This window comes from Peromyscus leucopus, chromosome 1, assembly GCF_004664715.2.
Source record: "Peromyscus leucopus breed LL Stock chromosome 1, UCI_PerLeu_2.1, whole genome shotgun sequence".
Taxonomy (NCBI): Eukaryota; Metazoa; Chordata; class Mammalia; order Rodentia; family Cricetidae; genus Peromyscus; species Peromyscus leucopus.
Window position 1 is genome coordinate 157,328,967 of NC_051063.1, and position 13,987 is coordinate 157,342,953.

Here is a 13,987-nt window from a genome sequence, read left to right on the forward strand (position 1 = left end):
ACCCACCTCACCAGATTTAATTGCACTTTCAGAGTTACTTAATGAAAGAAGATTTCCACCTAAAATAGTGGAGTGCTTCACTCCAGATCCACTGCCTGTGTTTCTCACGTGCATACAGACAGGGCCCTGATCTTTGCCTTGTTCCTAATTCCAAAAAAATAAATTCTTATGCACCACAAGCTTTTCTCTTCCCAGTTCCCTGTTCTAACTCACTGTTCAGCTAATGGTACAGGACCACCACAGAACCGGAGAACAGAGATCATCAAATAAGAAACTGTAACAGCTAAAGGTATTTACACCCCCAGACCCAAAAGCGTCTGGGCGCTATAAAAAGACTAATATAAACATCTATTACTGTGAGATGCTTTTAACAATTAATCACCTGTCTCCTGGATGCCAAACTAGTAAAGGAAACAGGTGCCTTAAAATAATCTGTCTCTGATAAAGCTAAATATGTTTCAAAATCCATAGGGACAGGCTGGATCTACCTCAGATAAATGTCAACATAAAATAATAATGATTCTTTTCTCTAAGATTTTTTTCTGTGTCACCAGTATCTTGTCAAACAAAAAGTTCCCAGCCACAGCCAAGAGGGATACATGTCTCCAGAGCAAACAAATGACAGACAGCATCCCACAACACCTGTCTACCTCGGAAAACTCCCATTCTCCATTCCCCCAAGAGCCAACGGACGTCCAAAAGTCAGCTGGAAGCAGTTTTTGAGAGGAACGACGCCCCTATTCCCATCTACCTGCTTTTTTATAATAAGCGAAAGTCTGGGATGTAAGGATTCTGTCCTTAATTATGTCATCAGCCTGCGACGGTGTCCCAGCCTAAAAAGCGGGTGGGCCCTCTGTGCGCCCTTTTCTTTCCTTTCCGCTCCTTCCTTCCGCAGGCGGCAGCCAGCCATGAGGAGCAGCAGCACAGCATAACCAACACTGCCTTTCCTCTGCCTCGGGATCTATGAAGATGGGAGCCAGTGGCCTCCCCACCCAGACTGAACCCTCAACCCTGAACCTCAACAAATCCTCCTATCCTTGTCACAGCAGTCCATAAATTACCTCTCCATGGCAAAACAGGTGCACCCCAAACTACAGACTGGGCCTAATTATTACAAGCCCGTCCCCCAGAGAGCGTTTCCTCAGTGGCTGCCCACACAGAGTGTGTCCCCCAGCTTTCCAGTCATCGAGTTACTTCCATGGATGCCCGTCTGTGGTCTTCTTTTCCTAGAGGTTGTGTGTGCTCGGTCACTCTGGGAGTGTCTTATAAACCACAGATGTCATCTATGGGGCATAGTTCTTGCACGTCTGCACCTCCTCACTGTTCTAACCCGCCCTCAGCAATGGTGCTGCAGGCTGTGTGTGTGTGCGCCTTACACAGTCACACTCAACTATTTCACAGCCTGTGCAGTACAATACACTGCACAAAGGACTAGTGGACGAGAGACAGACACCAGGCATCACCATGGGAACACAGAGCAAGTGAGAACGGCAACCTAGGGCCAGGGAGATGGCGTGACTGGCTGAGCGCCTGCCCAGCATGCGCAAAGCTCTGGGTGTGGATGTGCAGGCCTGTCACCTCAGAACCTGAGATAAAGACAGGAGGATTGGGGGTTCAGAGATACATTCCACAACACAGGGAGTTAGAGGCTTAGAGGACAGTCTGGGCTAGACACCCTGCCTCCAAAGGAAAAAAGTGATAGCTGAAACACGCACAAGCATGTGAAAGTCCGTGTCTCTCCACAGCGTGCCCATGTGAAGGAAACCATGGTACACAATTCCACTTACATAAAGCTCCGAAAGATGGCAACTCACTGACAGAAACAGGTGACATCAGCCTCAGCGTGAAGGACAACGGGGACAGGACATTTGCTCTTTTGACAGTGGTGGTGTCTGCGATATGTGTGAGCGTGTGTAAAACTGACTGCGCTTCCTGTGTGGTTTCTCATCACGTGCATTACCCTCAATGAAGTGGCCTGGGACACGTTACCTCGAAGCTCACGCCGGCCAAGGCATAAGCCTTGAAGTCTCCCACAGTTCCTTCCACGGCAGTTAGCACGTAGCCCTCCTTCTGGGAGGTCACAGTGTATTCCAGGTCACTGTGCAGGGGGCCAACGCTGCAGAAAGAGAGCCAAACACTACAAATGGCTGTCTGCAGCTGCAGAGAAAGCGTAGCCTTCCCCAGGAAGCCTGAGCCCCACCTGCCTCAGGAGGCTCCTTGGGGACATACCTGTAGGCACCTTTATCATCAGTGAAGACAGTGATCAAGGGTGAACTTGCTCCCTTCTCACTGATCACAATCTCGACTCCCTCCAGCTCTGGGTGGATCTGGCCTTCTAGGAACAAGCCCGCCTTCCCGTGGATCTCAATCAACTTCCCTGGACAGTTTTCTAAGGAGGAAACAAAAGGATGGGCTGGTGCTACGGAGGGAGGAGAGGCACCCGCTGGAGATCTCGGAAGAAAGAGGACCTAGACCCGAGCCATTAAAGATGGAAGCTCTGGCTGGGGAGATGTACAGTTCTGAAAGTGAGGACACGCGTTTGAATCCCCAGTACACGAGTCAAAAGCCAAGTTCAGCCAAGTGCCTATAACCCTGGGGGTGGGGGAGGGAGGGAGGGTGAAGGCGACATGATGGATGGCTGGGGCACACGGCTGCCAGTCCGCCTCCAGGTTCCGTGAGACCCTATCTCACGAGAGTAAGGTGGGGACAGAGCGAGACACCTGAAATCTTCTGAGGGGTGCTGCTCACCTCAGACCCGTGGGAAGATGGAAGGGGTGGGGCGCACACACCAGAAACTCACTCTTCCGGCATACTCAACCCTAAACACACACCACACAAATGTTCCACAGGCAAGCACTGGGATAACTGTTCCTGGAAAAGACCTTCCCTCCACACCTGGGAAAAGGAAGACACAAACTGCCCAAACCATTCAGGAGCAGCAAGCTCAAGCAGGTTTGGTAACGGTGGTATGGCTTCTCCTTTACCTTTTGGATCAATCAAATCAAAGGAAGACAGGTCCTTCTCCAAAAAACACCTCACCTACACTCACAGAAGCTGCCTTCACTTAGACCATTCACTTCTTTTTTTCCGTTTCTTTCTTGGTTTTTCAAGACAGGGTTTCTCTGTATAATAGCCCTGGCTTTGTAGACCAGGCTAGCCTCAAACTCACAGAGATCCACCTGCCTCTGCTTCCTGAGTGCTGGGATTAAAGTCATGTGCCACCACCGCCCGGCACCCATTCCCTTCTTTATCCATGCAGCCGACCATCCATCCATGGGGTCCATCTATTAGCGACACCAAGTACAAAGAGGCTTTGGGTGGCATACAGACATGGCTGCGCAAATGTAACACAAAACTCACTCAAACACATCCAAAGAGAAACAAAGGCAGACACTCGCTCACGGAGTGGACACATACCTCCACTGACAGTGGCTTCCATGGACGGGGGGTAAAAGAGGAGCTCTTTGGATGAGGGTGTGACCGTGATTTTCTCTCCAGACCTGAAGGAGTCAGAAGGGCTCAGGTTGGCTGGCTGGTTCTATCCACAGAAGAGAGCGCAGGGGAGAGCACAGGACTTACCGGGCCCAGTAGGAGAAGTCGTAGGAGAAGGGGCCCTCTAACTCGTCCACCATCTCTTGGCCGGGAGGCCTGGCCCTGCCGGTCTTCTCCCTCTCCTGCCTGCGGGTCTCGATCTCTGCCAGCTGCTGCTCCCTCCGCAGCTCCTGTGCAGACTTCAGAGGGCCCAAGACCAAGGCTGGTTCGCTGTCGATGGAAGACCTGGAGACGAGAGAGAAGAGTTCGGCTATGGGACGTGGTGCTCATCCTGCACTGAATGGGAACGTGACAGTCCCACAACTGGGGACTCACGAGCAAAGGCCAGACACCTTACAGTGGCACACAGCAGCACAATCCTTCAGTTTAAAATCATTAACTGGGGCTGGAGAGAAGGACCAGCTGTTGGCTGCTCTCCCAGAGGAGCTGGGTTTGACGCCAGGCCCTCTTCTGGCCTCTACATGCACATGGTAGACATACATGCAGGTAAAACATCCCATATACAGAAACTAAAATCAAATCATAATAAACATGAATTAGTTTAGCAAAAAGTAAAAAATGGGGTTGAGGAAAGTGCTTGCTTGATACATAAACATGAAGATCTGAGTTTGAGCCCCCAAACACACATTTTCAAAGAGCCAGATGTGGTGGCAATGTGCTGATAATCCCAGTGTCTGGGAGGCTGAGACCGGTGAACCCCTGGGGTTCCCTGCTCAGATGGCCTAACCTGATCAGCAATCTCCAGACCACTAAGAGACCCTGTCTCAAACAAAAGGTAGATGGCTTCCAAAAGGTAGAAGAACAACACCTGAGGTTGACTGTTGTGACCTCTACACATGGACCTGCATCTACATTCGTGCACAAACAAAATGATAAAATAAAAAAATAAAAACTGAGCATTCTGATGTGGCATCAAAGAAGATGCTGGCAGAACTGGCTGGAATACAAGACTCTACAACTTGATAAAAAACTATTGTTTCCCCATGGCGACTGGATTCATGCTCCAGACCTCTGCCCTTTCACACCTTTCTCAAATCTGAAGAAATGAGGAGCTGGGCATGGTCTATACCTTTAATCCCAGCACTCGGGAGGCAGAGGCAGGAGGATCTCTGAGTTCGAGGCCAGCCTGGTCTACAGAGTGAGATCCAGAACACCCAGGGCTACAGAGAAACCCTGTCTCAAAAAAATCAAACAGAAAATAAAGAGAAGCAGCAGTGGGATCCCCAGGCTGAAGGACCAGCCCACACTCCCTGGCCCTGAGAAATCACACTCAGGAGGCAGGAGAGGACGTTGGCAGGAAAGGCCTTCCAGACACAATGCACGGAGAAGACAAAGCAGCCATAGGACACAGTGAGTGGAGGGCACGGTGCACCGTCAAGGTCCCGAGGAGGTGACCCTGGGCAAAGGGTGGCAGGAAGGGATGACCTGAGGTGATGGGGGGGAGGAGCTAGGACAGTGGACGGCAGGGTGATGTCAAAGGTGACATTCACTGGGTGTTCCAGAGATGGCAAGATCAAAAGCCTGGGTGGAAGACTCATGGGCGGGCAGACGGGTCAGAGAGGTCAGAGGGGAAGCAGGGGTCACACATACTTCTAAGTCCTGTGTGGGCTCTAGATGAGTCTCGGTGGGAAACTGCTGGGTTTTCAGTGGAGGAGAGACTGATCTCCACACCAGCAGAACCACTCTGGCCATCGTGTGGAGACCACTGGGTCATGAGGCACAGCCGGGACAGGATGGCAGGAGGCTGCTGCAAAGGTCACCATGTGGAGACCACTGGGTCCCCAAAGCTATGGGGAGTGGGAAGAGGGCGGAGAGTGGAGCACTGGACCAGAAAGACATCTGAACATCTGAACATGCTTTCACTGTATTTTTTTCAAGACAGGGTTTCTCTGTGTAGCTTTGGAGCCTGTCCTGGATCTCACTCTGTAGACCAGGCTGTCCTGGAACTCACAGATCCACCTGCCTCTGCCTCCTGAGTGCTTAGAAGTATGTGTGACCCCTGCTTCCCCTCTGACCTCTCTGACCCGTCTGCCCTCCCATGAGTCTTCCACCCAGGCTTTTGATCTTGCCATCTCTGGAACACCCAGTGAATGTCACTCTGGACATCACCCTGCCGACCACTGTCCTAGCTCCTCTCCCCCATGACCTCAGGTCATCCCACCTCTCCAGCCCTGCAGCCAAAAGGCACAGGCTCTTCCTCCTATTCCATTTAGTGCTGTATCTCCGTTTAGCAGGCCTGTGCCCAGTAAACCGGACTCTGAAAACCCAGGAGATGGTGGCATGCTCTAGGTCCCACAGCAGAAAGAGACCTGTTTCCACCACTCATAAAATCAGGAACACTTTCTTCCAGTCCAGCTGTCGGCTCCCCATCCCCGGCCTCCTCACCAAGCCTCCGTGTCCCCTGCCCTGTGTACCACTGTTTAAGCTGGCTGAGACCCTGTCCCTTCACTGGGCCTCTGCAGAGAGACACCCCCCCCCCCCGTGCCTCAAGCTCCTCCCCTCTTAAGCCTCTTCGGTCTGTTCTCCACTCAACAGGCCTGGATCACACTATGTAAACCATGACAGCGGTGTGTATGGGTCAAAGGCAAAAACCCTCATCACGGCCAGGCCTGCCAGCCTTCCTCCTCACATGTTCAAAGGTCATAACTTTATAGTCCCGTGTTTGCTTCCCCGTGAGACTGTCGGTAGGTACATGAGTATTTAGGAAGCCCAGGGCGGCACCCTGGCAATTCTCAATCGTATTTTCTGGACAGTCACAGTCTGGCCATCTCAGTTCTGCAGGATGCTGAGAGAGAATGGTCACACGGCAAGTTCAGGGTCAGCTTGGACAACCTGGCTGATCTCCGTCTCCAAGTGAGAACAAAAGAACAGACTGGAGGTGCAGCTCAGGGCACAGCGACTGCACAGCACGTGCAAAGCCCTGGGTTCCGGGCCAAGCCCTTGGAACAAGAACCAGCAAACTATTCTGTGCAGGTGTGCCTGTCTGTGTGTGTGTCTGTGTGGACATGTCTACGTGTGTGCACACGTCTGTGTGTTTGACTGTTCTCAGCATCCGTGGCAGATGGGCAGGACATGGGAACTGGATGGAGACAAAGCCAACTTCAACTGAAGAGGGGAGGGAGCGAGTTCCCAGAATTCCATCTGTGTGAAAAGTCTGTCACTTCCGGAGAAAGCTGGGGTGTCAGACACCCCAGCATGCATACCCCCAGCACGGCCTGTCTCCCACGCACCTCCTCCAGCCACACAGGAACCACCCCCACTCCTCCAGGCCTCAAGATCTCCAGAGAAGAGGCGATTCTTAAAAGTCACTGAAACACTTGAGCTATAATGAACAAACCCCCCAAGTTCTTTCCCTTAGCAAAAAGCATCAAGAATCCAACAGACTTAAGGTGCGGAGCCCAGCTGTCAGGGATCCCACTGCTATGGGTTGACAACTGTATCACCTGACTGTAAGAGAGGAAGGGCTCCGATCGTCCCCGAGTCCCTGAGGGTCTGTCTCCCAGGGCCTCGGCACCAGCCCGCCCCGCCCCCACGACACCCATCTTACTTGATGGTCACCGTGACGTCCATCATTTTGTCCGTGGTGATGGTTCCCAGGACGTGGTGGCGAATGGCCGTCAGTGTCAGGATACTGGGTGAAGACCTACAATCAGGGCAGAGCAGAGCAGCTGCTGGCAGCAATCCCAGACTCCAGCGGTGTCGTGCTGCCTTGGGCCCTGCCCACCCCGACACACTGAGACCAGCCCACAGGCTGGAGTAGGACAGCTCAGGGAGCCGCCTCCCAAGCACAAGCAGAGGGCAGCTCTGTGGGTCCATCCTCTCCTCCACAGTTCCAGGTGTTGAACCCTGGTCTCCAGTCTGGCTCGGCAAACATCTTTACCCAGTGCGCCCTCTTGTCAGCCCTTGAGTTTACAGGATTCTCAGGAGGGACAGCCTGCCTCATTTCCTCAGTAACTTCCAAATACCATAAAACACGTATCTAGAAAGTCACCTTCATGCCTAATCTCACCTCTTCCAAAAGGACAAAAACCCAACAGAAATACACCTGTGTGCTCACATGAAGAAGACACAAAGACGGAGAGGAGGAAGGTAAATATCCCCCCACCCCCCCAGAACACCCCCCCAAAAAAGCACTGTCTCCGGGCTTACGTGTCATAGGTGTAGAAGGCTTGCTCAAACCGGTGGCAGGAGCGAGGGGTCACTTTGTACACACCTACACAGAGAAGACCAAAAGCAGTTTGCTGAGAACAGAATGCATTCTGTCAGGCAACTCCAATTCCAACCCGGGTGCTCAGGAGGCAGCTCCCCTCTTTGAAAGCTCAAGCACATCACAACCTGAGCTAATGGGACTGGAAACAGCAGGCAGGCTGCTTTCCTGGGCCACAGACCCCTCCCTTCACAGCCTGCTCAGGAGTGTGCCTTCACCGTCTGGGACTTAATGACTCCCTGTGGCTGCACCCGCTCACACGCAGCTAACGTGCACATAGCCAACAAGGACTGAGAAGCAGCTCTCTCCTGGAACCAGACTGAGGAGATTCTTCATCTTAGAAGACTCAGTCAGGGAGCCTCAGGGTAACCAGGCCTGTGGTTCTGTAAAGGGACAGGGCAGAGGAGGCCTGCAAAAGCACACACTTCTCAGCATAACCTGGGGAAAGTGAGGCCTCGGTCAGGGCACAACACCCCCTCTGGAGGAATGCGGTCAGGCTGAGGATGAGCAAAGTGAACAACTGAACCCCTCACAGCTCATTCGGGTGACCAGACCCTTGCAGAAGCCTCAAGCCCTTCCTGCTTTCCCTGCACAGCAGGCCAGAGCAGTGGGCCTCGGGGGTCATGATTAGCAACCCACTCGACATTTCGTCAGCAGACACTGACGGACCCCCACCACAGCCCAGCACTATACGGGGTGGCCACGTGGGGTGCCCACCGCACTGGGGAGGGCAGCAGGTTGGGCCGGCCTCCACTGGGCTTACCAACCAGAGAGGACTGGGTGGCTCCAAAACCCTAACAGACAAAAACACAACAAAAGATCACAAGCATGCCTTAAGCAGGGTAGTGTGGACGCCAAATGGTGTGGTCTCTCTGGAAACCAACTGGCAGTTTTTTGTTTTTTTACAAGTTACATATAAATTTACCATGTGATTACGAGGTCCCATTCTTAGGAACCTAAATAAGAAGAACTAAAATACCCAGGCACAAAACTATGAACACAGCTCACAGCCATGGTATTCCTAATACCCCAAATGGCAGCCATCTCAGGGCACCTCAAATGCCAAATGGCTACACACACAGAATGTGGAATATCATTCAACAAAGAACAAAGCACTGGTACACTACAGTGTGGCCCACCTTCCAAACTGTTAGACATAAGAAGCCCAGCACAGTCAGGCTCAGCGGGCCAGCATGACTGAGCCACTGCCAGGGCGGGCGGGGCCTGCAGTGATGGCCACACAAGCTGGTAAACTTGCCAGACACCACTTGGCACACGTGTCACTGAATGAACTGGGTTGTTTGTGTGGCCCCAGGGACACGCCCAGGCCCTAAGAACACACTGGCTGGTGCTCCACCACCAGCCTCCCACACAGGTGAACTTCATGCTGTGTAAACTCTATCTTAATAGAGCTAAGAGAGTCAGAGGAGGACGACAGGCCACTGGCCAGCCACCTCGTTAACAGCTCTGAAGGCGAAAGGACCCAGGGTCTCTGCCCTCCAGGCCCACCCTGGCCCCACCCTCCTGGCTCCCAGGCTCACCAGGCTTGGACAGGCAGAAACGGTTGACTCCTCTAGACAGGTTGTAAATCCCCACATTCTCGGGGCCGTTTCCGTCTTGATGAAACTCCTGTGGGGCCAAAGCCAACACAGTGACTTGTGGGCAGACAGACAGTGCGGTGAGGAGTGATATTCCTGTTTCTGGGCCAGTCATCAGTTTGGCCCACTAATCACTGAGCTGTTGGGTGCCACAGAAAAACCGAAAACCTCCAAACTTTCTGAAATGCGCTGTTTGCACTCAGTCAGCTCCTATTTACTGAGTACCTGCTGCAGAACAGACTCAGGTCGGGGTCCTGGGAGGCATCGTGCGGCCCCTGCTCTGAGGAGGGTGGGGTGGTGACCTTTCAGCTTGGGAAACCGACGAATCAACAAATGAGCGGGTGGTTTCAGGTAGGGAGACAGAGCAGAGAAGCAAATGCAGTGAGCAGATCACCACCTACCACAGAGAAGAGCGCTAGAGCTCTGGGGCCCAGCACGAGTGGACAAGGGGGGGGGGAGAGGTGGGAGAGGCCAGCCCAGGTCCCTTGCCATCTTCCTTCAAAATGCAATAAAGTGGGTGCTTCAGTGTCAGCAGCTGAGGTCCAGGGTCACAAGCAGCCATGACACTCATCTGCCTCTCGCTGGGATCTGACAAGGACATTTGCTACTACCCCTGTGGAAACTACAGAGATAATCCTTTCTCTGGAGTCCCTGGGACCACAGCCAAGCAGACAAGCACGGGCCTACATCCCACCAGCTTGGGAGAGAAGCAGGAGGACACAAAGACCAGCCTGGGCGACTCAGTAAAACTCGGTCTCGAAAACAGAGAGTGAAAAAGAGGGAGCTGGAGAGATGGCTGAGCGGTGAAGAACACTGCTTTTCTTGCCAGAGACCCGGCTTTGATTCCTACATGGACACTCACAACCACTCAGCTCCGTCCTCGGCGCTCCAGTGCCCTCTGCTGGCTTCCATGAACACTGCACACGGGCAGCAGTACAGACACAGAGGCAAAACACCCCCACACACCGTAACCTAGCAATAATTGAGGCTGGGCACAGTACTGCCCGTCTTTAATTCCAGCACTAGGGAGGCATGGACATTTGAATTTGATTCTCTGAGTTTGAGGCCAGCCTGGTCTACACAGTGAGTTCCAGGACAGCCAGGGCTATATAGAGACCAGATCTCAAAAAACAGTAAATAAAATAATAATAATAACTTAAAAAATGTTTTAAGGGCCGGCACTACAATGATAAGTGCTTGCTCAGTATATCTGAAACCCTGGGTTCAATCCCCAGAAGTACAAAAGCAAATAAAAACAAAACACTAGAGAATAAGACGGCGAGCTGTTCCCACTGTGGGAAGCAACAGCCTAGAGAAGCGCAGCTACCTAGTAAACAGCACACTGGCTGTGCCGAGGAAGTTAACTACAACACAGCTTGCTGAGCCTCCCTCCCCACAGCCTGCAAAGTGCGCATGATCTCAAAGCTGCAGGAAAAACAAGGGGCTTGATGACGCACCACAGCACAGCGGCCCCTCTGCCCACAGGATGAGGAACACACGGACACACACGGACACACACACGGACACACGGACACACGGACACACGGACACACACACACACACACACACACACACACACACACACACACGGACACACACACACACACGGACACACACACACACACACACCCTCTAGCAGGTGGGAACTCAGGGCAGAGAAGGAGCCTGGCTCGACTGCCATTATGAAGTCTTGCTGTGCCAGGCTCAGGCAACTGCTATAAGCCAGACATTCCTTTGTGGGTGTGTGGGTGTGTGTGGGTGTGTGTCCATGTGTGCAGTGTACGTATGTGTAGGTCAGAGAGGGAGGGTGTATGTGTGTCAATGTGTGCAGTGTACATATGTGTAGGTCAGAGGGTGTGTGTATGTGTGTGTGTGTGTGTGTGTGTGTGTGTACTGTATATATGTGTAGGTCAGAGGGTAACTTGCAGGATCTGGTTCTTTCCTTCCATTGTGTGGGTCCTGGGGATCAAATCCAGACCATCTGGCTTGGTAGCGAGTGCCTTTACGCACCGAGCCATCTTGCCAGCACCCCGCCCCCCTCCGCCCCCCCCCTTCGACCCTTCAGGGCAGTGCGTACCAGAGTGATGGCGTGTGAGAGCGCACACCGCAGCATGTAGCCCGTCTGCCTGAACTCCACCGAAGACACATCGTCCTCCAGAACTTCCACCTCCAGACTCTTGTTCCTCCAGCACCAATCCTCATGAATGATGCTTACTGCAAAACAAACCCGGGACCTGCTGCCTAGCTGCTGCAGACTGCACGTGTGCTGTGCACTTGCAATCCCGGCACTCCGAAGGCTGAGGCAGGGGATGAAGAGTTCAAAGCCAGCCTGGGCTCTAGAGTGAGACCCTGTCTAAAAAGAAAATGTTTTCTATAAAACACCTAGGCAGTCAACAATGTTTAGGACAGGTCACTGCCAGAGAAAAACTGACTACAGTGGCCACTGTGGTTGCTCACAAAGAAATCCATATGGGCTGAAGATGCCAGGCTACAAGATATCCAGGGGTCACCAGACTTGGTAAATATTTTCAACTGATTTTTGTTGTTGTTTATACGGTATGTGGTCCTGGCTGACCTTGAACTCCTCAGCCTCCCCAGCACCAGGCTTCCGGTCAGCAGCAATGGTCAGTACATGCACATGGGTGTGGCAGCTCTTTGAGACAGAAAAGAGCCCCAGAGAGAGAAGCCTACTTTCCACCAGCCAGAAGTCTAGTCCAAACAGGAGGCGGGAGTGACTTGTTGAGGACAGGAAGGGCACCTGCGTGGGCCACTGCTCTGCTGACCAGGCTCTGCGCTTTGCTTAGTCTCTTCTTGAGAGAGGATATTGTACCATTTCACAGATGAGGAAATGGTCTGGCGAGGAGAGAGTGACTGCCCAAGGTCACTCTAGAGCAAGGTGCAGATGTGAGAGTAGAATTGGCCCGCTCTTTCTGGCACTGAAAACTAAGATGACTGGTCAGGGCACGCTCCCCACAGCAGATGCACATGGGCCCAAGACAGAGTCCCCATGGAAAGGCCTACAACAAGCACAAATCGGGGCAGGCTTGGGATAGCTCCCGGATGCATCATGCTCCATCTTACTTTTGTATTTCCCAGGCAGCACTTTGTCAAACGTGAAGGTCATGGAGTTGACCTTGCCGGAGAGCTGGAGGCTGCGTTTCTCACCCTGGCGGCTCAGGGACTGCAGGGTTACCAACAGGTCACCGCAGGTATCTGTAGAGGAAAGGCCAGAGGACCTCACATGACTGCCATCACAAGCCCTGACAAGTTTCCGAGTGCTTAGCCTAAGCAATAAGCCCTGGAGGCAAGAAAGTTAAGATCATTCTCAGCCTTGTACAAGTTAGAGGCTGGCCAGAACTACACCAGACCCAGTCTCAAAAAACCCACTAAGGCCAGACAGTGGTGGCACACGCCTTTAATCCCAGTACTCGGGAAGCAGAGGAAGGTGGATCTCTGTGAGTTCGAGGCCAGCCTGGTCTACCGAACAAGATCCAGGACAGGCTCCAAAACGATAAAGAAACCCTGTGTCAAAAAAACCATAAAACACACACACACACACACACACACACACGCACACGCACACGCACACGCACACGCACACGAGGCTGGGGAGCTGCCTGCACCATGAACGTGAGGCTCTGAGTTTGGCCCCCCAATCCCACACAAAAGCTGACATGGCAGTGTGCACCCGCAGCTCCTGCACTGGAGTGGGCAGAGGTGGGCAGGGGCCTGGGAGCCCTTTGTCCAGCCAGCCTAGCTGAACCGGCGAGTCTCGGGTCCCCTCTAGAAAACAGTGCAGAGGGATCGAGGGAAGACATCAGTACTCCCTCTGCCTCCACATTACAGGCACATATGTGCAGCATGTCCATACACACTGCGTCCTGACCTACACCCCAGCTAATACTGAAAGCAGGGTCTGATTTCAGCCTACAAAGAAACCTTTGGAAAATGAAATAGAAACAATCCAGGTGCCTGGTAGCTTGGCAGTCACTGAGAAATCACCATTCACAAAAGGGCGCCTTGGAATCCTGCAGCCCTTCCCCGGAAGTGGCACTGCCTTTACTGCCACCCCATTCAGAAAGGCCTGGTCCCAGCTCCTCCCACTGTCCAGTTCTCTCAACTAGAGGCTCTCCCATGCAGTGGACACCTCACCCAAACAGGAGACTTTTCCAGAAACAGACGCCAAAAACTGCACAAAGGCCACATCCATCACAGGCCTGTTGGTCACGGTGAGAGGGAACGTCTGTGGTTTCAGCATCAGGCCGGCTCTGGTCTCGGCCTCAGGCACCACCACCTGTGAGAACATGAGACAGTAAGGCAGCGTCCTCAACCTTCCCAATGCTGCGACCCTTTAACCCTAAGTTCCTCATGCAGTGGGGACCCCAACCATAAAGTTATTTTTGCTGCTACTTCATAACTATAATTTTGCTGCTGTTATGAATCATAATGTAAGTATCTGATATGCAGGAAATCTGATGTGTGACGTCCCCCCAAAGGGTTCGTGACCACAGGTTGAGAACCACTGCACTAGAGGCTGCAGAGAGCATCTCTCCCCAGCCCATGAGGCACTAGAACCTTCATGTGGGCCTCAAAGTATGCAGATAGAGAAGGGTGAAGGTTCACTTTGAGC

The 13,987-nt window shown here is 52.7% G+C and overlaps 1 protein-coding gene across 1 annotated transcript in view; it reads right to left on the reverse strand.

Moving 5' to 3' along the window:
- Positions 1-13,987, reverse strand: part of LOC114700538 (nodal modulator 1) — a 63,905-nt gene that overhangs the window by 23,509 nt on the left and 26,409 nt on the right. Inside the window, exons 13-22 of the mRNA XM_028880201.2 lie at positions 13,510-13,651; positions 12,439-12,570; positions 11,435-11,571; positions 9,301-9,388; positions 7,702-7,765; positions 7,100-7,195; positions 3,580-3,777; positions 3,418-3,500; positions 2,230-2,389; positions 1,990-2,116 (exon numbers count right to left, since the gene is read on the reverse strand). Coding sequence (XP_028736034.1) covers positions 1,990-2,116; positions 2,230-2,389; positions 3,418-3,500; positions 3,580-3,777; positions 7,100-7,195; positions 7,702-7,765; positions 9,301-9,388; positions 11,435-11,571; positions 12,439-12,570; positions 13,510-13,651 — 1,227 coding nt within the window. The remainder of the gene's footprint in view (positions 1-1,989; positions 2,117-2,229; positions 2,390-3,417; positions 3,501-3,579; positions 3,778-7,099; positions 7,196-7,701; positions 7,766-9,300; positions 9,389-11,434; positions 11,572-12,438; positions 12,571-13,509; positions 13,652-13,987) is intronic.